Genomic DNA, 26,380 nt, shown 5'->3' on the forward strand with positions numbered 1-26,380 from the left:
TTTTTCTTTTATTCCTCAATGTCTCTACCATATATCTTACAAACATTTGACTTTTCCTATTGACCCATTTCTATTACTTAGCAGGTTGGACCCTTAACATGGAGGCACTATTCGTTTGGAATGAGAAATGTTTTACGTTAACTCAGTGTTGAATGTGAAAATAAGGCTGAAATATCAGCATTTGTAAAACACGCCACCACTCTTCATGAACCAGGTAACAGAGCTGTGCCACATCCTGCTGTTTTGAATTGCGAACATTGCTTTGACCCGTCTAAGCTGTCGGAGAGTGGAAATTCCCCCCACCCATGCCTCTGCAACACAACACCACAAGTGAATAAAAGATGTAAATCTGCAGACCCAGACTCACAGCAAACCTACACCACGAAGATAAAGAGATGTATCTTTTTCATATACTCCATTTAACTGATGGAGTTTTTATAATTAACTGAATCATCTAATTATGTGTGCCCATCCCTATTACCCCAAATAAAACGTTAAAAGTTTTAGTTTATGTGGTGCTGACATGTGGCCAGTTAAAGACGACACAATGTTTTACCAACAGAAGGAAATGGAGAAAACCTCACTACATATAAATGATCATTTGACAACTTACACGTGTTGATTTTGTTTGTCTGATGTCATGGTATCGGTATGGTTTCGATATCTTAATATAAATCTGCTCAGACTTGCAAAGGCAATATTACATTGTAAAAATAATTAAAAGCACAGATATAATCACACCGCAAACTTTATATAACAATAGTGCAGATCAAATGAAACCGCAAACGTAAAACCACATAAATTAAAAATAAAGTTTTAACCCACTCACAGAAACTACAATTACAACTACACCATGCCGCTCCATGTGAAAGAGACGGGTGATGACGTTTGCTCTGGGTGGCGCTGTAGAGCGAGTGTCTGTCCAACATCCAACTTCAAACGAACTTCACTGCGCTGCATAACAGATGCTTGCACACCGTGGTTTGTTTGTTGACATTCATTTTCTCATTCTCATCGTAGTCTACGCTGAATCTTAAATGATCTGACACAGCGGACTTAAACGAAGACGGTGCCGCTTCAAACCTTTTTTCAGAGTCTTGTTCACTCGCGCTGATTGACGCTGAAGGCGGCATGAACAGAGTGCTCCTGAGTGGATCTAATCACGCAGCATTGTGTAGTTTAATACATTTTGACGGACTGAAATTTACTGAAATATCGTTGTTTGCCGTTGCGTATTGAACTGAACAGGGTGTACTGAACGGTTTGGTAAAATACCGAATACCGTTGCATCCCTAGCAGTTATACTGTATATTATACCAGGGATGCACAATATTGTTGGCACAGTATTGGTATTGGCAGATATAAGCTTTAAAATGTATTATTGGATATCGGCCAACACACCAATATCTGCCATAGGGCTGTCAAAATTGCTCCAAAATATTCCCTCTAAAAATAAAACACAGATTCAAACTATTCAAATATCTATATTTGTGCATTATGTCAATAACAGGTGGACAAACTAATACAAGGAGACATACTTGTATAGATATTTTTATGTCAGTTTTAACATGCCTAAAACATACATATTACCTATACCGTGACACTTTTAAGACTGTAGACCGTTCACTCGCCCGTTCGCTCCCCCACCGCATTTTTGCACACAATTCCGAAAAATGTGAAAACAAAGAATTTTTACCGAGTCCAAATGTGAAGAGGCCAGTGCTGATCTCTTTTTATTCACCAAATTCCAGGCGGAGGAAAAGACACAAGCCAGTGCGCCCAGTCGGCCACTATAATCATCATCAAAGCAGCCGCCGGTGTGTTTTTTTTTCCACAGTCGAATGTTAATTTTCACAATTGAATCTCCGTTGTGTTTTTTTTTTTTTTATATAAATATTCAAATACATATATCTATTCAAATTTAGAATATTCAAATCTACAATAGTTGGCTAAATAGGCTGCTACCTCCTTGACTTCTATGCTCGTGCCCTCTATATCCATTGCCCTTTTTCCACCTATGGTCCCAGCTCGCCTTGCCTCGCCTCAGCCTCGCCTCAGCCTCGGCACGAGACAACACAATTTAGGTTGGTTTCCACTACAAAATAGTACCTGCTCAATGTGGGCGGAGTCATCACTACCTGAAACTGTCGTGACTTTGTTTTAAACACGACTCACACAAATGAGTGACTAGTAACTTGTAAAGCAGTTGTTTTTGTTTTCAGTGTAACTGAATCATTAGACCCAACCCTAACCCAGTTAATTATAACTATTTTTTAGTACTTCCTCCATGACCGGAGCACAGACTCCGTCTGACACAGTCACTGGCTTGAAATACAGCAGCAGGGTCTGTGATGCCGATTACGATCAGCAGTGCTGTCGCTAAATACACCAGACTCCTCTGTTAAAGAGTTTAACCCACGTTTTTAGGATTGTTAAGTCTTTTTAACTGATCTACATTTTGGCATTGTTCGGTTTGATTCTTGTGTCGGACTTTTGCTCATGTCTCTTCCTGTGACCAATCAGTGGTTGGCAGTCTGGCGACGCCACAAGTCCCAAGCACTCCCGATATATCTCTATTAATTGGATAACAGCAAAAAGTCCAATATCATGCATCCCTAATATAAGCAGTACACATTTATTTAAGATCTGTCTTGTCTGTGACAAAACTCAGTAGTGAACTAAATGAGGTTATTTGAGCAAAGTGCTAACACACACATATACACAAGAAAGTTTTGTTTTTAGATACATCGTATATCTTGTCTCTTGCGATGATCTTTGTGCCCTTGTGTTTTCTTTAGTACTTTCTGCGTATTGTTTTGCTCTTCTTTTCTGTGCAGCTCTATCACAGTTTTATTTTCTTTTGCGATTCAGCATGTGGCGGGTCTGCGTGTGCATTTATGAGCCTGTCTGGCCATGGGCATGTTTGAGTGAACATAAAAGAATGTTTTCCATCTGCAGCACTTCATAACTACTTGAAAATAATACGATGGAGTGAGATGGAGTCTGGTGTAATTTTCTGCGATGGCACAAACACGGGCACAATGGCTGCTGCGTGGCTATTGATTAATAAACGGGTTGGCTGAATAGGAAGGCAGGTCAAAAGTGAAGAGTTTCAAAGAGGTGTAATTTGAGGATAGTGGCTTGCTCTTCATGAGTGTTTTTTATGCCATATGCCTTCAGGACAGAGAATCAATGAGAGATAAGAGATTATGAATGTCTTGGCCTTTCCTGTCGTGGGCTCTTAATAGTATTTTCTTGGTCACTGGTATTTGTTAACATTCTGTACCATGTCATTTTGCCAGTGAGGTGTATAAATGTGTTTTTTTTGAATATTTATGTGTACATTATTTTAAGTTACGTGCATAAAAAATAAGTTTTGATTAATTTACCACAACATTGCTTGGAAATTCTTTGTTTACCAATTTTACCAAATCATATATTCCGTGTTTCAGTAAGCACAGTGTGCTCATGTCACAATTTATAATGTCATTTGGGTTGTGATGGTTAGCAATCGGTCTGGCCAAAGTTGTTCCAAACGGGTTCATGACCCGTTTGGAACAACTTTGGAACAAGGGCCTTTCTGCAAGGAGTTTGCATGTTCTCTCCGTGTGTGCAGGGGTTTTCTCCGGGTTCTCTGGCTTCCTCCCACACTCCAAAAACATGCGATATGGGATAAGGTGAATTAGTCACTCTAAATTGACCGTAGGTGTGAGAGTGTGAGTGAATGGTTGTTTGTCTCTATATGTGTCCCTGTGATGGACTGGCGAACTGTCCAGGGTGTACCCTGCCTATCGCCCAATGTCAGCTGAGATAAGCACAGCACCCCCCGTGACCCTCTGGTGGAGGATAAAGCGGTAGCAATCTTTTTTTAGATGTACATTTCCCCACTGTGGAATAAAATGAATCTTATATTGTCTTAAGTGAGTCCTCCATGTAGAAAGTTTGGGAAACACAGTGATATTTGGGAAGATGTCAAAATCAATCGTAGAGCGTTTATTATAAACAAAAAGCTGATTAATTCCTTCACTTTACTTCTTGGGGTATTCTGGTTCTGGCAGTGAAGTTGACGTTCATATTTCCAGTTAAGCAACTTTGGGTGGTAGATGCAGGACTGAATGAAGTCAAATGTTTTTTTTGGATACATTCCTGCAACCTCTCATACCTATCTTGAACTTGACATCTCTTTTTGGGGCCACTTTTGTACATTTCAGTAATTAGTATACAACCAACTACACAAAAAAGGACAGAATATATAAAAAGCAAGAACTACAGTGAGAAAATAGACTGTATAACCTTCTAATGTGTGTGTGTTTGTGTGACCTGTTGCAGGCTCAGCGGCTGCAGAAGAAAGATTTACAGCTGAAAGCGCTGGATACCTTCTACAAGGAGCAGCTAGCACAACTGGAGAAGAGGGTACGACATTTACACAAACACACTCCCTCGGGACGACTTCATTAGGGGCATTTCTCAAACCTACAGAGAAAAGACAAACTGCACATGCTGACAAACAGAAAAAAAACAATGTCTGCGGATTTGGGAAAGACTCAACTCTGTGTGTGTAACTCACTGTATAGATGCAAACACTTACTGCTTACTTACAGGTACAAAAATACATGGATGATGACACTTAAATATGGACACACACACTGGGTATGTCTTGGCACTGTCTTTGTGTTGTAAATCAAAATTGTTCCACGAAAACCCATCCCCAGTTTCCATGAATAACGTTGTGAATATGAGGTTTATAGGGGACCAGTGTTAACATGGATACTGTCTTCTTTTCATGTCACGTTGTGCAGTTAGTTTTAACATCATGACATGTTTAAGCCAAAAAGTTGTATGTGCTTCAATGCGTCTAAACTTAATTCCCGAAACTCCCCCCAGCAAGTTTTAAAGCTCTGCCAAAATATCCTCACAAATGTTTACAGCCAAATTTGTCTGTGTACACACAATTTTTCCATTTTGGACATGCTGTAACTCAGTGGGGTACAAAACCTGAAGCCCTACAAACCCTTAAAATCCCTTTTGATTAAAGTTTTATTTTATTAAAAAAAGTGTATAAAAATTTAGTTTCACGTCATGTACAATTCAGCAATTATTTCACGCTGGAGGCACTGGGGGAGTGTGTGTGTAAATGCACCTGTAACAAACTTCCTGTTCAACAAGCACTTAGACAAGTAGCATTTTAACCGCTTTAATGACTCACAAACACAGAGCTAGTTGAGCGACAGTCCTGCTCTCTGTCTCCCTCCCTCTCTGTCAGTGTGCAGCCCCACAGCAGGAGTCTACACCTACCTTCTTTTCCTCCTGTGAAGAGGAGAATGTCAACGTTCAAATATACCATGTAGATTCCATAAGAATTATTATTATTTTTTTTAATATTAAGGTAAATACTTTTTGTTTATTTGAAGCTCTATTATAAAACTGAATAATAAAACCATGGCACAAAATATTATTTTGGTAAAGTAAGTAAGTCAGATTTACTTTACTTAGGACACCTGCTGAAGCATCATGAACCTTAGGGATATCTGTACCCTTCTTGTGTACAGTGTTAATGCAGTGTGTTAGCACTGAAGACATCCAGTACATGTCCAAAGTAAATTAACACTCGCTGCAACAGAAAGTACAGTATGCACAAAAGTCTGTGGAAAAAAAACCCACTGAATTTGATACTGCCGGAGCATCTCCAGAGAGCCCTTACAAGCCCTTTCACCCCCCAACCCCCCTTCATCCATCTGTCTGACATTTACAAGGCAGAAAAGGTGTGGAAGCTGTTAGTCTCAAGTTAGGTCTCAGCCGTACTGAGTGCCACACAAGAAGGACCTTTACACAGGCTCTCTCTGGGGGAAGCACTCATCTGGCTCTTAGATGGAGAAGACCTTTACAAGGCATTATGTGCAAAATCTAAGTGTTATGTTCTGTTTACTATGGCTAATTCAAACCTGGAGTGCCATCGCTACACTTACAGTTGCCCCTCATGGGCTACTACAGCTTGTATTCGAGGGCAGACTTAAAGTCAGAAAATCTCCAACCAAGTTTGGTTGTACACTAGTTTATACAGAATTGGCCCACTAGTTTAGAAATCTTATTTCTGTGTAGTTATGAGAATTTTGAGTAGAGGTTATGATTAGTGTCTGCCATAAGCCGCAATAAGCGGATAGAGTCACTGACCTGAGCAACAGGCTTTTTTCTGTTTGGTTTGGTTAAATCTGACATTTGGAGCTTTGAAACCAGGCATGTCCAATCCTGTCCTGCTGAGGACAAGAGCTGCTGAAGAGATTTTCTTTCTTTCTTTCTTTCTTTCTTTCTTTCTTTCTTTCTTTCTTTCTTTCTTTCTTTCTTTCATTCTTTCATTCTTTCTTTCTTTCTTTCTTTCTTTCTTTCTTTCTTTCTTTCTTTCTTTCTTTCTTTCATTCTTTCTTTCTTTCTTTCTTTCTTGTCAAACTTTTCATTCCGCCTGAGAAAATATTGAACTCTTGGAAGTAACACCGTTATCACCAACGTTAAAATACAGTGGTGTAAATAGGCCAACCAAAGTCAGCTACGGACTTTTCACAGGAGGCAGATTTATTCCCAATAAGATCATTTGCGCTTTCATCATCATCCTCTTCCTCACACACACGTCACACACCGGTATAGAGAGATTGGATTAAGATGGAGCGATATGATTAAAGCGGACCTAGACCGGAAGTTCCCATTAACGCTGTTTTTTGGTGTTCTAATACTGGTATATACATATATACAGTTAGGTCCATAAATATTGGGACATCGACACAATTCTCTTTATTTTAGCTCTATATATATTTGAGGGTATGGTTACATCCAAATCAAGTGAACGGTGTAGGAATTGCAACAGTCTCCCACTTTTTAGGGGACCAAAAGTAATGGGACAATTGACTGAAAAGCTATTTCATGAACATTTGTGGGCTATTCCCTCATTATGTCATCTTCAATTGAGAAGGTAAAAGTTCTGGAGTTTATTCCATGAGCGACATTTGCATTTGGAATCTGTTGCTGTTAACTCTCGATATGAGATCCAAGGAGCTGTCACTGTTGGTAAAACAAGCCATCATTAGGCTGAAAAATCAAAACAAACCCATCAGAGAAATAGCAAAAACATTAGGTGTGGCTAAATCAACTGTTCAAAACACCAAAATACCTGGAAGACCTCAGAAAACCATTGTGGTGGACGACAGAAGAATTCTTTCCCTGGTGAAGAAAAACCCATTCACAACAGTCAAAAACACTCTCCAGGAGGTCACCACAAGATGTAAACCATTGATGAGCCTCAAAAACAGGAAGACAAGATTAGAATTTGCCAAACACCAAAAAAAAAAGTTACAATTCTGGAAGAACATCCTATGGACAGATGAGACCAAGATCAACTTGTACCACAGTGATGGGAAGAGAAGAGTGTGGAGAAGGAAAGGAACTGCTCATGATCCACAACATACCACCTCATCAGTGAAGCGTGGTGGTGGTAGTGTCATGACGTGGACATGTATGGCTGCCAATGGAACTGGTTCCCTTTATTGATGATGTAACTGCTGACAAATGCTGGAGGATGAATTCTAAAGTGTTTTCAGCAATATTATCTGCTCATATTCAGTCAAATGGTTCAGAACTCATTGGACGGCGCTTCACAGTGCAGATGGACAATGACCCAAAGCATACTGCAAAAGCAACCAAATATTTTTTTTAAGGCAAACAAGTGGAATGTTATGCAATGACCAAGTCAATCACCTGACCTGAATCTGATTGAGCATGCATTTCACTTGCTGGAGACTTAACTGAAGGGAAAATGCCCCAACAAGCAGGAACTGATGACTGTTGCAGTAGAGGCCTCACAGAGCATCACCAGGAATGAAACCCAGTGTCTGGTGATGTCTATGCCTTCCAGACTTCAGGCTGTAATTGACTGCAAAGGATTTGCAATCAAGTATTAAACAATGAAAGTTTGATTTATGATTGTTTAGTTTGTCCCTTATATTGGTCCCCTAAAAAGTGGGAGGCACATATAGAAAGTGTTCCTACAACTTTCACCTGATTTGGATGTAAATGCCCTCAAATTAAATCTGAAAGTGTGCAGTTAAAGCACATTTTGTTCGTTTCATTTCAAATCCATTGTAGTGGTGTATAGAGCCAAAATAAAGAGAATTGTGTCGATGTCCCAATATTTATGGACCTAACTGTACATATTTTGGTGGTACATGTACACACAGAACCTTAATAAGAACCTAAACCTAGCCACAATTCACATCCTTATCCAAATTAAACCAGTTCCTCAGAGAGTTCTGCCTTAATAGTTTATGCCACAAATGATCCCAAAATAACAAAAAACAGCTGTTAGAATATTATTCAAAAACTTAAAATTAAAAGACTAAAAAAAATCTGATTTTTAGGCCTTTTAACGAAAAAATATTTAATGAATATAGGCCACGGCATTCTGATGGGCACTAGGACAACAGCTCTGCTGCTGTTTCTTAAAAAATATTCTAGGGAAATCATGCACACACACACACAGGTCTTGGGTGTCAGCTGCCTGGCTGTCTGTGTTAGTCTTGTTAGTAACAGGTTGGGTTTGCAGAGGGAGTAGAAGACTGGCAGGCTGACATACGAGTAGCACAAGCTGTATTTGCTGCTGAGCTTAAGCGTGTGTATTGACAGACCTCCATCGGTTTGTGTGTGTGTTTGTGTGCCACAGAGTGGGTTGTGTTGTGCATTCACACTGTGTGCGTTATATGTATACGTGTGCATTTATGTATCTCACATTTACATACGTCCTGTGTTGAGATCTAGCAGAATTTCCTGAATTTAGTGCAATTTAAATTGTTAAGGACACAACATCATTCCACTGGACTTTCAAAAAAATTCTAAAAGGACTTTAAATATCATAATCTATTAAAACTGTTAGGATACAGTGTTCATCTTTCTTGTCTGTCTCCTTATGATTTGTCGTTCTCTTTCTCACACACACATATGCAGCTGTCACAGAGTAAAGTATGAAGCAGGTGGAATTAGAGTGTACAGAAGGAGATAATAATCCTCCTCCATGTCTGACAGGTTGCTTGACATGCTGTCAGCAGTGGCGTCCGCACAGTCCAGTAGAAATATCTGCAAACACATCTCTTCTCTCACCGTTTTATAAGAACACACAGTCTGACCGAAATCCAACCTTAAAACCTGTCTGCACCTCAAGATTGAATAAGAACTGTTTTGTTTATACGTAGTATAACCTATAAAATGTTTTTTTAAAGTCGTCACCATTAATGCACCTTAACGCGTTTCTATGACGACTGACCGGAAGAAGACACTCATGACGCCATGTTTACGTGACTCCCGATTGTTAAAATGAGTCTCTAAAGAAACACTATTTTTTAAAAACAGATGCACACATACACAGTACACAGATACGCTGGTTATTTGGTTATCTTTTCGTTAAATAAACAGAACACTTCAGTTCAACTGTAGGCACACTAACTGGTAAACGGTGCTTGGACTCCAAACATGACATCACATGCGCCTTTTTCCGTTCAGTCGTGATGGAAACACGTCATGCGTTGACACCGTTATTACAAACCATTCCTCTTTAAATTCTGGAACTGGTAAAGTCCAAGTCAAAGTTAACTTCTTTCATCTTGGAGGCCTTATAATCCTTTTTTTTTTTTCTTGTTAAGCAATATTTCCACTAAGGCCACACCCATCTGGAGATGGAAATATTGGTTTTATAACTAGTAAATATCTGTAAACATGGCAGAGTTCATGCTCTGCCATAATGAGGTGGCCACCTCATTATTTTTGTCTGTGCAAAACATGTTCACTTGTACATTTCTCAACAGTGGTAAACACTCATTGAGATACAACCAGCAACCTTCAGTTTAAAGGGGACATATTATGCAAAATCAGCTTTTAAATACTATATTTGGGATTCTGGAGGCCCTTTGAGTAAGCCAAGTGTGACAAATGATGACTCACTCATGTTTTTGTGGTCCGCCTCACTCTAAGTACAGGAGATAAAACATGCGATGACTTCTGCACTCATTGTTACATCACAATGAGACACTCCTGGAATTGTTGTCTCGCGGTGCTCTGCTTTGTCCCTAAAAAATGCGAGAGCGCAGACGAGGGAAATAGTATCCGGAAGAGCGGAAGTCAGCAAAGTGTTCTATTCTTGGCTGCACAGTGCAGCACAGAGTTCTACACAAACTTCCAGCCTCAGAAGATTTACGTGTCCAGCAATGTGCCGGCTAGAGTCGGCTAATTATCGCTTTTCCAAATGCTAACTGCTGTTAGCTGCCGGCGCCTCAGTGACACTGACATAGTTATATCCGCGAGAAATGCGGATATTATGGAATCGGTCTCGCGCGTCCACGTCCACGTCCACGTCCACGTCCGTGTCCGCAGATTTTAGCCGTTAACGCAATAACTGGAAAGGCGTTTGAGATTACATTTTCTTATTTTTTTTTATAGGTCACATACCCCCTGTAGATGATCCTTATTGATTTTGAGCTGTCTACCATTATTATTAATAAGTTAATTAATTAATTAATGATATAAAAACCATATTTTCGCCTGTAGTAAGTATTGCAGGTATTGGCTTCAAATTTTGCATGGGCATCACATACCACCTGAGAATTATCCCCATCTTTGTAGCTTTATTATTAATTAGCAAATTAATTAATTTATTATGCTAAAAACACATTTTCGGCTTTATCTTCCAGCCTTCAAATTGTGCACAATGATTCATGTAACAACATCTACAAGTACAATCATTATTACTTTGGCTATGATTAGTAATAGTTACATAATAAGTTAACTGGTTAACTTATTAGTGAACACAGAAAAAATAGTTAAGGCATTTTTTCTTTATTATTGAGCTCATTTGGACACATTGAGGATATCATGGGTTTATTTAGCACTTCTTCATAATATTTATTACATTATAATATACATTTATTAATTATCATATAAAAAATAGTTAAGCCTCCATTTCTTTATTAATGCATTGAATGGAAAGTTTGAACATATTGTATGGTTTTTCATAAAATTTGGACACTTTGAAGATATGGCAGGTGTGGTTAGCATTTTAATATTCATAATATTTAACAAGGTTTAATAGGTTAACTAGTTTTTTTAAAAACTAGAGAGAAATTTATGAGTTCAGGTATTCTGTGTTCAATATCGAGTTTATATGGATACTTTGAACATGTATAAAGTGTAGTCGGCATTATATCATAATATTTAACAGTTATTTTGTTGAATTTATTAATAATTAATTAAAACAGTTAGTGGCAGGTGGGAGTGCGTATACTTTGGGTATATTGGAAAGTTGAGGATTGGACAAGTTTGCGGATATACCCCTTGCTGATGGCCCCCGACAGCGTAGGCTAGTTTCGCATTTAAAGAGACAGGCACTCAAAAGTGAGCCTTATTAACAAGGCTGTTTTAGCAGGGTGATTGAACTGCTGTGGTGCTTCACCCCCCCCCCCCCCTCACACACACACACAGTGATAGTGAACTGTACTTCTGCATTTAACCCATCCTTGTTACACACCAGTAGTGAACATACAAACTGGAGAGCAATGGGGTAGGTAACTTTGCTTAAGGGCACCTTATTACTTGACGTGTCCTGGGATTTGAACTGTCAACCCTCCAGTTACAAGTCTTCCACTTGGCCATGGCCTCAAAATTCCAAGTTCACAAATCTTTCTTCTTTGTCTCTTTTTTACCTTGACAGCATTTTGTTGCTACTCCTGCATCCTTCCCTTACTTCCCTTCCAGCTTTCTCTTTCTCTTTTCACACCCCCAGCTGGTACAGTTTGCTGGATAAATATTTAGAGGTGATATGCATACTGGGTTCTGGAAGGCCTAAGAAAGGAGGATCAGATGAGGAGAGGCTGCAGTTGTTTGGGATTAGCTGCTTGTTTCTTTTATAATACCACTGTTTACTTGTTTGGGGCTGGTGTTCACTGGGCAAACTGCAAACTCAAAAATCGCTATTTCTTAAAAAATGTATGAGTAATGCATCTCATTACTGCTGATCTGTGGTTTGGTTTGAAGAGGTTGGGGTTGCAAAAAAAATAAAATAAAAATCCTCAGGATATAAATGCAAAGCCACAACTTTTACTTCAAACTGTACTTTACTACTACACTGTGTGTGTGTGTGTGTGTTAAAGCAAAAAAAATCTTCATGAAAGTCGTAGCCCTGGATTCTCAGAGGAGTTTTAAAACTCTGGAAATGGAGGAAAATAGGAAAAGATGAGGCAGAAAAGTGCAGTGCTACAGAAAGCAAAGAGGAATAAAGACGGTACAGGGGGAAAAAAAATCACTTTTATTTATTTTTTATTTTGGTTTGATAGTGACAGAAGAGATGTGATTCATTTAAGATAGTGATGAATATAGTGGTTAGTATATAATATTATAATACAATACAGCAGTTTTCCAGGAAGCTGAAATGAATAGATCTATACATCTTGGTAAATGCGCTGATTGATTTTCTTGCCCTGAGCTAGATCAGGAGATTTATTTCATTCCATGAACACAGCACTTTTGCATCAGTTACAAGGAGTATTTGTAACATTTCTTGTATTTTGTAGTGTTTACACAAAACTGCTTAAAAACATGTATGATATGAAGCTTCTGCTAAAAATCTTACATACAAAGCTGTGAATAATGAATAATTTACAACAAAGGAATCCTCCAGGAACACACGCCCAGTTAGACTCACACTTATTAACTTTCCAAATGCAAAAAGAATAATTTGTTGTTTTCTCGTGTTGTCCCCCCTGCACGTCCAGAATTGGGAAGAATATGAACACAGCAAGGACCAGTTCCACCAAGCTGCCTCCAAGACTGAAGCAAACGTGAGGTGAGATATCCATTAACACATTCACAAACTAATTTGCTGCTCCAAATGTAAGCGGATATTATTCCCCGGAGCCTCTGACATGCACCCTGCAGACACGCACATGTACACAGGTTTACCACAGCAGAATAATAAGTAGCAGTAGATAGTGATCTGCTCTTTTCCTCATTTTTTATTTCGCCACTTAAATGCATACATTCTCTAGAGCAAACCTGACTAATGTGATAAGTGTTTTAATTGGCTGCTTTAATTAAGCCGAATTTAACAATACCCTATTTCCCTGTCTTTGCTTCCCACCGTGGACTTGTAATGAGGAATAGCCTGGGAAAAGGGAGCTAATTATTGACATTGCAGTCTGTAAAACACAAAGCTGTAATTCACATTAGAGGCCCAGCCTTGACTTGCTGTTAAATTCTCTGTCACACCCGAACAAGGATTTCAAAAAATAAAGAGGCATTTATGGTTGAGGATAATATGTCCTTATCCCTTAGTCATTTCACTCTCAAATTTAAAATGCTGTTATGCAACAACATGTATTTTGTTTAAAAAAGCTTAGATTTTTATCTCTGTAGCCATGTCGATGTGTGGACCTGGGTCTGCTCCAGGCAAACTTCCCAGTTGGACATGGCCAAAAATCCTTCAAACTTTGACTAATCAGTATTTTGACTGACCATAGAGCAAATGACCGATGTCATAAAGCAATATATAAGGAACACCTGTACACCTGCCTATTAAAGGTAAGGTTGGATATCCTAAAAAACTGTTTTAGCAGGCTACATTTTGAATTCAAAAGTCCAAGCCCTTTTCTTCTCACTGAAGCTATGCCTCCAGAGCACAGGAACGTGCAATGAGCGCGGATCCACAAGCACTAGGCAGCAACGGTAACTTTTGCTACTTTTCCGGTGATGCTAACTTTTTTGGATACTTGTTCAAATGACGAAAAACAACAAATAATTTAGGATCACAAAGACATAACGTTAACCTACCGGTCAAGTAGAAACAGAGCCACATGGCATCACTTTGCAGCCCTTTCTGGGCTTTCAGTTGTCACCACTGTTCAAACGCCGGTGTGGATGTTCACTCTGGTCTTGGATCGCTCTGCATCAGCCTTTTCCTTGGCAGTAGCTTTTCCAAAAACACGTCTTTCATTTGCGACCAATCCCTGTTGTTGGCACCGTTTCTGCCATAACTTTGCTGCAACTGTTTAGTGTCTCATTGAATTTTTTTTATCAAGATAGCATAAGCTTTGGCGTTTTCTTCTGAGCATATGGGGAGGGAGGAGCAGATGGCAGATCGATTGATTAATTTTGTCTGGGCCGTTCAATATGATTGGATGGTGTTTTTACAGGCCTGTCTGTTCCACTTGTGTACCAAACCACCTGTGTGTATGTGTGAACGTGTCCACTGGAGGAGCTCTGCTGTCTGTGACAGCAGGACTTTGTTCTTCTGCACTTCATGTCCTCATCTTGAGGAACATTCAAATAAAGTGGCAGAGCCATTCTGCTTGTTTTACATCCAGGAAGACATTTGTCCCTAAAACAAATGTCTTCCTTGTCTTTCCACCAGCTCTCCTCAACTTAGCAGGGCATGTTGCAGGGTTACGTTGCGTTTCCACTAGTATAGTACCTGGTAGCAGTACCTGCTCTGGTGAGCTTCGAGTCACGCTGAGTAGGTACTATGTGTGACATCGCCAGACTGCTGAGTACTGATTTGTCAGAGTGCCGTCACAGGAAGAGAAGTCAAAAAAGAGGCAAAAATGAAGCCGAACAGTGGCGAACTTTAGATCAGCTAAAACTACTTACCAATCCAAAAAACTTGGGTTAATCTCTAACAATTACCAGGGAATGTCTAAAATCTCAATATTTAACAGAGGAGACTGGTGTATTTAGCGACAGCACTGCTGATCGCGACCAACATGACAAACCCTATTTCAGTATTTCAGTCCAGTGACTGTGTCAGATGGATTTTGTGCTCTGGTCATGGAGGAAGTACTGAACGAAAAACGTAACGTGTAAAACGAGGTCACAGCACTTCCATGCAGCTGTGCAGTGATGAATCCCCAAGTTGAGTAGGTACTTTTTTGTAGTGGAGACTGTGCAGTGTCGTTCTGTGCCAAAGATAAGGACCGAAAGACACCTCAGCTAGCTAGCAAACCAAAGGCTACAGTGTATGAGCACATGCACTGCGTTACTCAGTGAGTGAGCACATAAAGCCCTCTGAGGGTTTTCACATTGTTATGATTTTTTTCACGTTGCCAGCAACTGTTTTCTACCATATAATGTAGGAAGAGTAGAATCTCTACACTATCTTTGAACACATTAATGTTGTAGCATTAACTTGCACATTTAAGCCAGTAATGAGTCATCTGAAATCAAAAAGACAGAATGAAGCATTACGTTTTGATTTCATTTTTTCCCGCAAACCACGTAACCGTGTCTAAATCCTGATTGTAGCAGGAGGCTTCGAGGTTGCCATCTATACTAACGCATACACGGATCACTCCTTGTGTGTTTCTATTGCAGATAATACACCCCTCTTCCATGATAATCTAGAGTGACGCTGTGCTGCTCTCGGCAGCTCAGGAATAAGAGATCCCTATTACACTCAGGTTTAAGCAATGGCTACATGTTTTGATCTGTGATGATGCTGAAGACAGGTGATCTTACCTGCAGGGAATATTGTACAGTAATACCTCTAATCCTCCCCATATGTCTGTGTGTGTGTGTTCTAAATTCATGAGTGTTTAGTCAAGGAAGATAAGACAATCTTCAAGCTTCCTGTATGGCACTACCTTTATGGTCAATTATACGCTTCTTTTCTCGGCTTTGGGAGGAAGATTAAACTCTAATTCATTTGATAATTCAGTCTAACCCTAACCTTCACATGTGTAACTTCACTGTTTGGATTGAGATGTGAGGAACGGAGTAAGTCTTTATATGATGTCAAAATATGCAAAATACAGTGTGTAGTAGAACAGGTTTATACTGTGAAACAGACACGAGAAGAAGAAAAAAAAAAGGATTCGGATGATTAATTTCTTATGTGGAGCAAAGAAACCAGAAAATAATCACATTTAAGCTGAAAAACCTTGCTTTAATGATAAAAAAAAAAAAAAAAAACCCACTCAAATCACTGCTGATTTATTATCGAGTGATCTGAGAGTGTACCACACTTATGCAACTCCACTTCGTTTGGGAAATCTGGCCAGTGACAAGAGACTCGTGACCAGTCTCATGGCAGTTCAGAAAGAGAGGGCACTTATATTGAAGTTGCTAGAAAGCGACCTGAAAGAGAGTCGAACAATAAATGGTATAAAACATTTGCAAACAAGGTAATCAGAGATGGCAGACTTTCACGCAACAAGCCTGTGGTGGCCTCTGGTGGCCTCTGTTGGTCACATTGGCAAGTGCAAGTGTGGAAACACAAACCAACGACAGACCACTAAAAACAATACTTCGCTGGGGTGAAGTGATCATGGTAGACGGCGCCTTATGGGTGGTCAGGTATGAAATACATCTGTGTTAATTTTACAAGGGGCTCTGGACAGAAATTTGCGGATGTGGCTGAACGATCAATAAGTTGTCTATTTCTCGCACTGACCCCAACTTTAAAGTTATGGAGCGATCATGGTGAATTTCGTAGTTCATACACAAAAACACAGGACAATAACAGAGGGGAGTGTTGCTTGAAACCCGTCGATGAGATCAAATCAGTTGTAGCAGATATCTCAATTTTAGTTCAGCCCTGATTTCCAAACCTTGTTTGCCTTAAATCAAATTAAAATAGACATTGGCTGAACGTCTGCTGTAGCAATTCACACTTTGTTTTTAGTGAAAATTGCCTTCCCTTAATTTAGCTGCTGTTCTTAATAGAGGAGCAGAGCCTGGACATTGATGGACACTTTCGAACGTTGATGTGTTTCTGAAAACGAGAAGGTTCTGTGCTCTAACCTTTTCAGATGCCAAAAGCCATGGAGAAATCAGTGGGAAACTTCAAACAGACTCTGGCTTTATGCTGTGAACTGTTTGAATTAAGTTTCTGTCAGTGCAGAGCTGCAGAACAAAGCTCCTCAAAAATTGAGGTGTGTGAATCCAAACCCCCCCGGTTTCACTGTGTGTGTGTGTGCGTGCGGTGCGTGCGTGCGTGTGTGTGCGTGTGCCAGCGAGCGTGTGTGATGTGTCAATTTACAGCTTAATCTTTAGTGCAAAAAGGGCGGTTTTGGCTTCCAGCACTCTGTGGTTTAAAGGACCAAGAGAATCAAAGGGCCGCTGTGTCATTGTCCCACCTGTGAATATGGAAGAAGATGAAAAGAGGAAGAAAGCAACCTGTAGTACTCTGAAATATCAAACTCAAGGAAACATAATCGTAAAGTATCCACTTCCAACTTTCCTATCATTCTCTTGTCTCTTGCGATCTCTTTTATACCACGCCTTCGTATTCATCAGTAACTGACCCTATGAAGATCAGTGCACACCAAGACTTTCTGAAGTAAATTACTTCAGATTTTAATCAAGTGTCTTTACTTTTGCTTTTTAGACTGCCACCATTATTACCGATTCCATAAAACGAACATCAACAGGTGTCATAAACATCATCATAGTGGAATCACATGGCCGGCAATTTCTGCAAATGAACAATCAATAAAATAAACCATTTGTGAAACCAAACAGGGGTATAAAATAATCTAACAAGCACAAAATAGACTATTTCTACACACTCACACAAGACAGGCCAAGAAATCATGTTGTAGCCGTAAGAACGTGTCCACATCCATGATAAAAAAAAAAGGGCATTCAGTAAAGACAAACGAAAAACACTGCAAATGAATGTATGTGTTGCACAAAAAGGTTTTGGTTTTAAATGTGTGTTTACTATATTAAAAGTTAATAGATAGATTACCTTTGGAACACACTTAGCCATTGCAGTCACACAAATTGGTTGATAGTCTGTAAATGAGCGTTACTTGAACCATATCACTGTTAACAAGTTGAGAGTAAGAGACCAGCAAAAGAAAGTGAAACTATGGTGTTCAACACAAGCTTTCATCCGGGCTCAACAGCAATGTTCAAGTTGAATTCTATATACAGTAGATTATAAAATCCAAATAACTATTTATGTATTTTAGGCAAAAAATTCTATATGTTAGTTTCCTGTCTTCTTTTGGCCTTACCTGTGTAGCTGCTTAGCCTAACAGATCAATGGTAGGGCAAAAGGAGTCTTATAATGTTCAGAAAACATTATACGACTCGATAATACGATAACGACTTGCATCAGTAGAACTTTAAGTACACATCTGTAATCTTCATCACAGCACCTGAGATTACCTGAAGTCTATACCAACTGGTCTTTCATTGATTGTGCACCTTTGAACCTGTGCTAGGAATTATTTATGGTACATGAGTGGGAGCACAAGCAGTGAATGTTTCACAGAGCTAAATTCAGTCGATAACTTTGAAATCAAGTCAAACAGGATTTCTGGAGTGGTCCATTACAGCAACTCAGCTTTGGAAACCACAGAGAAAGAAGTCCTCCCAGCGGTGGTCTGTGGCAGCAGGACATTGTGCAGTTGGCCTATACTGAAGTGGTGATTGCTGCACCTAAATATTGGCCACTTAACAAGGGCATTTCAAATTGACTGTACACTGTAGCTGTGCAATTACAGCAAGAATGAAAAGAGACGCGAGGGAAGAAATGGTTGTCTTTTCAGATACATTTTTTTTAATGTGAGATAGTGAGGCAGACAACCTCCTCTTCAGAGTTGAAAGTAATAGAACAAGAGCGAGACGGAGACTGACAAGGCAGATGTCTTCGTCTAACTGCTCGGGTCAGTATCCAAGTCTTTTTAACAAGACCAGCTGTCTGTAACAGTAGTAGCTGAACTAGCCTTAATAGCCAGCCTTTGTCAGATCCTCCCAGCCTGTGGCAGATGATACCAGCCAACGGAGATCACTCAGAGATAAGGCTGGAAACATTGGCAAGACAGGTCTAAGTAAAAGAAGCAGTGTTACTGTGTTGGAAGAGAAAGGCTGAACACTCATCGGTTTCACTTCTAAATCGCACTTTGATATAACACAATTAGCAAATCTCAAAGGCTCCAATGATGGATACCTAATGCAACACGTATGGGACCCAGGGTTAATACTTTACTGTTGACTAGAGATCCAATATATTTTATGACTATTGTGCAATATCGGAACTAGGGGTGGGTCAAAATATCGGCTTGTTGATATATCGTCGTCCTTCCTTATGCAATCCTGTAATTCATATGCCAGGGCAAATATTGATATTTAAATTAACAAATTAAGGCACTCTAAAGTCTTGGAAAGTCTAAGCGACTTGGTGTCTCCATTGTGGTGGTACTGTTCAAATGAATGAGGGAATTTGGGTGGAAGTTACCTGGCTGAAGAAGATTGAGTTTACAACGTGATAATGCAGGACAATACATAGACTTTATGCACTTTGTTCTCTATGTTGTGAATAAATAGAGAAATCCTCCAACTTTTCACTTTTTTTCTTCAGTTATCAGATACTGTGATGTTTCGCTATATGATTGTCTTGCAATATATTGATTATCATGGAATCACTGTATCGCGATATTATCGGTATCCCAGACCATATCAGCATATAGTATCGTATTGCGAGGTACCCCACCACTAATCTGAACTGAGCAACAATAATATTTTCCACAAATCTTTTAGTTCCACTACCTTTCAAAATTGTGAGTTAAATACATCATTTTCTAGAAGACCTTCAGATAAATCCACACCATGATCATGTTATTATCTCTGCCTCATATAATCTTATTACAAGGTATTGATTGTGTTAACATGGGCCACCCATTGAGTTTCTTTTTGTTAATCCACAATCTGATAATCTCATAATTTCAAAATTCTTACGTATGAATGTTGCTTTTCTACATCATACACAACACATTTTTTTAGTTTCTTTTTTTTACCTGGTTTAAAGAAATACTGGGTGTTAAAACGCCATCTATCCTATCATGGACCTGCCTATTTATAGCAAAATAAATTGTATCAGCAGTATATGGATAAGAACCAAAGGGTTACTAGGGTAAAAAGATCCTGTAAGAAAAGGTCTGTGGCCTCAAATTAGGGGAAGTATTTTATCAGGCACTGTGAGGTTAGTGATTGTTTCGACCCAAAGGAGGCTGTGCATCATTTAAAGGTGCATTATGTAATAAATCTAAAGCAACTGGCCATAAAATCCTCCTAATATGACATACTGAACTCACCAACAACAACAGTACAGCCAAAATAGTTGCATAGAAAATCTTTTGCGATCCGCAAATCATGTTTATGTTTTGAAATTGTGTTTTGGGAAGTGGTGCAACCTACTGCCGTCTACCAATCAGTAGTCTCAACTTGTTACGACTGAGCTACAATGGCGTAGAAAACGAAACCTTAAAGACCTCGGTATTTTGAATTTGAGTGTAGTAACTGTTTTTGGCCACATTCTTACATATGGCGCCTTTAATGCAACAAAATATGTTCATATCAGACATGCTGTATAGTCCATCTCTTTTTGTTGACACTATACGAATGAGCAAACACATGAATGAAAAGGGGATGACTATGAATCTCAAACCAGTAGCCTACAGGGAAGAGAGTTAAACCATGTTTGAAAAAACAAAATAAAAAATGTAAATGCTCTTTCACTACTCAGACTTTCATCTTGGCAGAGATGGCCTCGGTGCCACAATTTCCATCTTGAAGTGAAAGTGGTTGTCAAAGACACACTGCTAGAGATGTCTTTTCAGTGTTTAATGAAATATACTGTTTAGTTTTAGAATCAATTATTTTCTCGATTAATCAAAATTTTTTTGTCCATAAAATATAGTTAAAATGTTGAGCATTGTTTATCAAACCTGGAACCTAGTTTTTATGATATTTTTTGTCAAATGGAGCAAAGATACCAGACAATATTCACATTTGAGAAGCTAAAAAATCACAAAGCTTGTATTAATTGTAAAAAAAAAAAAAAAAAAACTTTCTAAAATTGATTAATTCATCGTTTGCAGCCCTACTGATTACCTAAATGGTTCACCAATATCACATGATAACAAAAAAATCATAAAAAATTATTTATAATATATAGTACTGGGCACTATAAGGCGTTAACGTTAGCGCATGGCGCATTTCCATGGCAACTGACCGGAAAAAGACGCACGTGACGCCATGTTTATGTGACTCCTGATTGTTAAAATGAGTCTTTTAAGTAATGCTAAACTTTAAAAACAGAGGCACACATACGCAGTACACAGGTACGCTGGTTATTTGTAGCGCTGCTCTTTTCCTTTAATAAACAGACCGCTCCAGTTCCACTGTCGGCGCGCTAAACAACACTAAAGGAGCTAATGCAGCTAATAGAGCTAACTGGTAAACGGTACCTGGACTGTGGCACCGCTGCACGAAAAACTAATTTTAACAATTGGGAGGCACTTAAACATGACATTACGCGCGTCTTTTTCCGGTCAGTCGTCATGGAAACTAACGTTAACTAACGTTAACATTAACGTGCCCAGCACTAATAATATACTTTTTTAATGAAATTATGACAGCCCCGGACCGGCCCAAAAACATGCGATGGCCAGTCCATGCCTGCACGTCGGCTAAAATACAACCCCCCCCCCCCCAAAGTCTGCGGATCACGTGAGGCTCATTTTCAGGCCGAAAAAAACACAAAATCACATCCCTGTATATGGCATGCAAATGTTTTTTTTTTGTTTTGTTTTTTTTTACAGAAGGGCAGCTATCAGAACCTAAAAGAAAATACATTTATGTACAGCATTGGCATTTAAAGAATTGCACTCCTCTGCCTCATCTTCAATGTTTATTTGAGAAACAGAGTGAAGTCTGAGCTCTAATATATAGAAGGTTCTCTCTCTTCCTGGTTGCCAGTGTGATAGGACAAGAGAGATGGGGGAGGATGTGTGAAGCAGTGTGGAGATACAAGATAGAGAAGAAGAGGATATGTGCCCTCATTCAATTGAAAAGCTGTCAGGGTGCAGGTGCATACAAGCTACAAGCTGGAGATAAGAGGCTACTCTGTCTTTCTCGCTGTTTTCCTCTTCACCCCTTTTGCCCTCTTTCTCACTTGTTATCTGTTTTTTTCCCTCTATGCTTCACCATATAGTGCCAGTATTCATCAAGTCACTAATGGTAAAACAGTCTGTTCTGGGTTTCTGACTCCCTGACATGTCACATGACAGTTTCTGCTTCTGTAGGTAAAAAAGCAACTGTGCGCTGAAAGGCATTTTCCCATCAGTTGAAGGCAAATTCTTAGAATGCCTAAATTCATTTAGGCATTGTTTAGAGTTGAATTTTAAACTAATGAGAAACATCAGTGAAAAGAGCAGAGCAGAATAGAAAGCAACTAATTATGCACGATTGAAAAATTCTGGGCCGAGGCCACTGTTTAAAACCAAGTTGTTCATTAGCTGCCATCAATTGTTCCGTTTTGTTTGTTTGTTTATTTCCGTTGTACTTTTGTGGCAGGGACTCAAAGAAATCTTCATTGTGAAAACGAGTTTTAGTTATAACCTTCAGTACTACCTTTATTCAGAACATTATTACGATAATAAATGGATTACTATTTAATTGGTCAACTATTTTGATAAGCAATTAATCGTTCTCATTTTTCAGCTTCTTAAATGTGAATATTTTCTTTGCGCCATTTAACAAAGATCACTAAAACTGATTAATTTTGGTTTGTGGACAAAACATTTGAAAACATCATTTCCAGGTTTGAGAAACACTGATGTATATTTTTCAACGTTTTATTGACCAAACGACTACTTGATTAATCAAGTAGCCCCTTTTTATATAACCCCCCCCATAAATAGGAGTTATGTCCCTTGTTGCATGGTCTTCCAAGACTGTGGGATGGTCAAGAGAGTGATGGAATCCTTTGGTTTATCATGTGGGCTCCTTCCTCCTTCCTTGGTGTTTCACCTCCAGAGGGTTCAGCAGTTTTTTTTTGCCTTTAATGGATAGGATAGTGGAGAAAGACAGGAAACAGGAGGCAGAGAGGTGGAGAATGACATGCAGGAAAGACCGCTTGGTGCGGGATTCGAACCAGGGTCGCCTGCAGCGAGGACTATAGCCTCAGCATATGGGGCAAGTCAGGTGCTCTACCATCTGAGCTAAACACTGCCCCCCGGTTCACTTCTTAGACACATTCGACTCACTTGAAGGCCCAGGTGGAGTCCTTCCTCTTCATCCACAGCCACCGACTTGACTTCTCCGCAGCCCTAGAGAGTTCTTTGACTGCCTGCCAATGGGGCCTTGCCTAACACTCACACCTGAGCATCCATCTGCTGATTTTCCAGCACCGCTGCAAGACTTCGTAGCACCAGGTTATGCCGCCAGGTGTAACCGACTTGTGCAAGGCTAGTCTTGCAGCCCAGCAGGATGTGCTTGTGTGTTGCTGGAGTTGGACAAGAGGAATCATGTTGGGTCTTCTCTGCACCAAGTCTAGGTTGACTGGAGATTTAAACTGCTGAGGTGATGATTTCAAGTGTTAATGAATTTCTAAGATTACAAAAACGTTCTCTGGCAGGGTAATCTGACTCCAAGTGGTGATCCTCTTGCATCACAATGGTGTTAAAAGGCTGAAGGATTTCCACAATACTGCATGCATGCCATTGTCGGAGTGCATTGTGCAGTAGTTATGTATAAAGTGGTGTAGATTTAGGAAATTGAGGATTTGCTCATAAAAAAGATGCTCTTTATCGTCAGACGTATCTGGGATCTGTCTCGCATCACATAAACTATAAAAACAACAAATGGCATTTAAAACTAAGCTTAATAACCGTCTTTAAGACTCCACATATTCCAACAAAATGTGACTTGTAACTATTGTTGCATTTGAGAGTAGCTGTCAGTTTAATAATACACACAGTCGACAATTTGGCTGTCACTAGGAGCCATCATGTTTGCAGTTAAGGGGTTTTATGGGGCAACCTTTTTATGTTTTCCAAAGATCCCATTGTTTCATCCCAACATTGAAAGATGCACTTAGTGTTGATTACCTGCACAGAGTCAAACATTATAAAACTTAACTGTCATAACAAGCTTATGCAAAGTGTGTTGACTCACAGACGAGATGTTGAAGACTTTCTGCGTTTATATTGCTGTTCCTAAGTTGGTCCCAATATTGGATTCTCTTAATTATTCCTCCTTGGGGCTGCTTCCTTTGAGATGTTAACAAGATTTTCTAATTACTTGCCTGAAACACTGTAGAGATACCAATACTTTGTTGTTGACAGGACAGAAATAAAATGGTGCTGATGAGAAAACAATGCTTCACATGTATAGCCAAAAGAAAACAGACAAAATAATGTCTCTCTTTTTTTTGTTTGGTTTAGAGGCAATAAAAGCATCTCCCTTATCACTATTGTAGCTTTGCCAGTAGCTTTTGTTGTGTTCTGTGTCTTTTCCCTTTTCCTGTTTTTTTTCCCCCCTTTTAGATTCCTCTCCCCCTCTCTGTCTCAGTAAGCTGGTCTGTGTAGTCCAGAAGTCTGAAGCCTCCTGTGTTCCGTCCGCCTCCGCCGTCACTGTGCGGAGATTAAAAATAATAGGCAGCACCATTAATTAAGCAACTAATCTTACTGTTTATGTTTTGTCACATTTACCGCTCAGCGAAGCGTAGAGAGTCCCCCCCCCCCTCCAAAAAAGTGACTGCTCCTGCACACATTCAAATGCCTTCACAGCACACACGCACATTAACAACAAGCTTTTACATGGCTGGACAGGATGCTGCTATACTTCATTCCACAAAAAAGCCAAGGCCTTCCTTCTTTCTCTGCCTCAATCTCTGTATTTTTTTTAATGTATTTTGTAAGCGGCTCAGTTAATATTGTTGATTTAAGACCTCACCTTCAATTTGGCGTAGCATGTGGACAGAGCTTTAGCTTTTGCCGCAGCTGAACCAATTTTCTGCTTCAAGCGCCTTTAATACACCACGCAGAGCTATCAGGAGGCTTCGGCTTCCCTGATGAAGGCCATTTATTTCAAATTAAAGGAGAGTTCCTTATCTTTCAGTGGCTTCAAATGGAGAGTGAGATAAAGATGCCGCACTTTGGGCTCTCTGTTGTTAATGTAATGAGAAAAACGGAAGGCATGAGCGAGAGAGAAGTAAGAAAGGGGACTGAGTTGGAGAGTGGACAATACAAAAAAAACACAGGAGGACAGATTAGAGAGGTTAAATAAACTATTAGAGGTGGTGTAGGGGAACAGGGTAATCTGATAGGCTGTAAATCTTCTTTTTAAAGGAGTTAAAAGCTTGTGAAAAAAACATCAGTGGATGTTTCATCCCACTCATTTCATCTTTCCATCTCACTTTCTTCCCTTTCTATGCTTTTTCTCTCTCTCATCTTTAAAAACATTTTTCTTCTTTACCTCTATCACCCGTTCACAGATAAACAGTTTTTGCTTCTGTGATTTTGTTGCTGCTGATAACGTGTGTGTGTGTGTGTGTGTGTGTGTGTGTGTGTGGGTGTGTGTGTGTGTGGGTGTGTGGGTGTGTGGGTGTGTGTGTGGGTGTGTGTGTGTGTGTGTGTTTGGATATGCTGTAATTGAAATGCTGGTGTCACTTCTTCTTTTGTGAGTCAAGGCCAAAAAGATTCTTTAATTTGGCTTTAAATGTAGTTTCAGGGATTAAAGTTCTCCGTCACCACAACAGATTTCCATCAATAAGAAATGTGCCATTCAATCTAATAATTTTCGAGGCATTAAAGTGATGCTACTCTCAACTGATGAAGGTAGCCAGAGCCATGGTATTAGCCAATCAGAAGTAAATCAGGGTGGGTCGATATATTTTTTATATCGATATATTGCCCAGCCCTATTCCCACTGTTATATAGTTTCCTACATACTGTGTCTGCTTTTCTTCTTCGCTCCTTTCTCACTCACACATACCCACTACCGGCAAGGTCACACCTTGCACAACTGGCAATACAAAAGCTGTTCAAAATCACCCTCTTCCTTTAAAATGTTATTGGTCTTGAGTTTTTAAATGGTGTAGATTAAAGCCTTCTTACGACTTGAATGCTGTATAAGAGAAGAGAAAGTGTTGGGCTAAGTCCATGTTTACATCATACATTCATTCTTTTTTTTTTTTACATGAAAGCATTTGGAAAAGCGACTGCATGGCAGAAAAAACTCCCTTTTAAACTGTGTTGTGGGAATATGATTTTGCTCTAATTTGGTGTTAAATGTGTGCAGGGGCACCACTTTATCAATGTGCTGTCAAGTTTTGCAGTCTACTGCAAATTGTATAGATACTATATACAGTGCTGTGCAGAAATCTTAAGCCACCATTCGATTTGTTGTTTTAGCAATGCTATTACGACAATAGAGGATAATTATTTCTATTTCACTTTACTGGAACACATCCAGAAAATATGTATGTATTTTTAAATTTTTCAGAAAAAAACAACAACATCCTCTACAGGTTTCAAGTATTTAGCGTGATCTACCCTTACACTTGAACAAT

General features: G+C 39.4%; 1 protein-coding gene across 1 annotated transcript in view; it reads left to right on the forward strand.

Annotated features, from left to right (window-relative positions):
• The window catches only part of LOC310932111 (MICOS complex subunit mic25a-like), a 72,292-nt gene that overhangs the window by 20,503 nt on the left and 25,409 nt on the right, over positions 1 to 26,380 (forward strand). Inside the window, exons 5-6 of the mRNA XM_083895397.1 lie at positions 4,330 to 4,413; positions 12,798 to 12,868. Of these exons, the coding sequence (XP_083751523.1) occupies positions 4,330 to 4,413; positions 12,798 to 12,868 (155 nt within the window). The remainder of the gene's footprint in view (positions 1 to 4,329; positions 4,414 to 12,797; positions 12,869 to 26,380) is intronic.

The sequence above is a fragment of the Microchirus variegatus genome (genome assembly GCF_963457635.1).
Source record: "Microchirus variegatus genome assembly, chromosome: 9".
Classification (NCBI taxonomy): Eukaryota; Metazoa; Chordata; class Actinopteri; order Pleuronectiformes; family Soleidae; genus Microchirus; species Microchirus variegatus.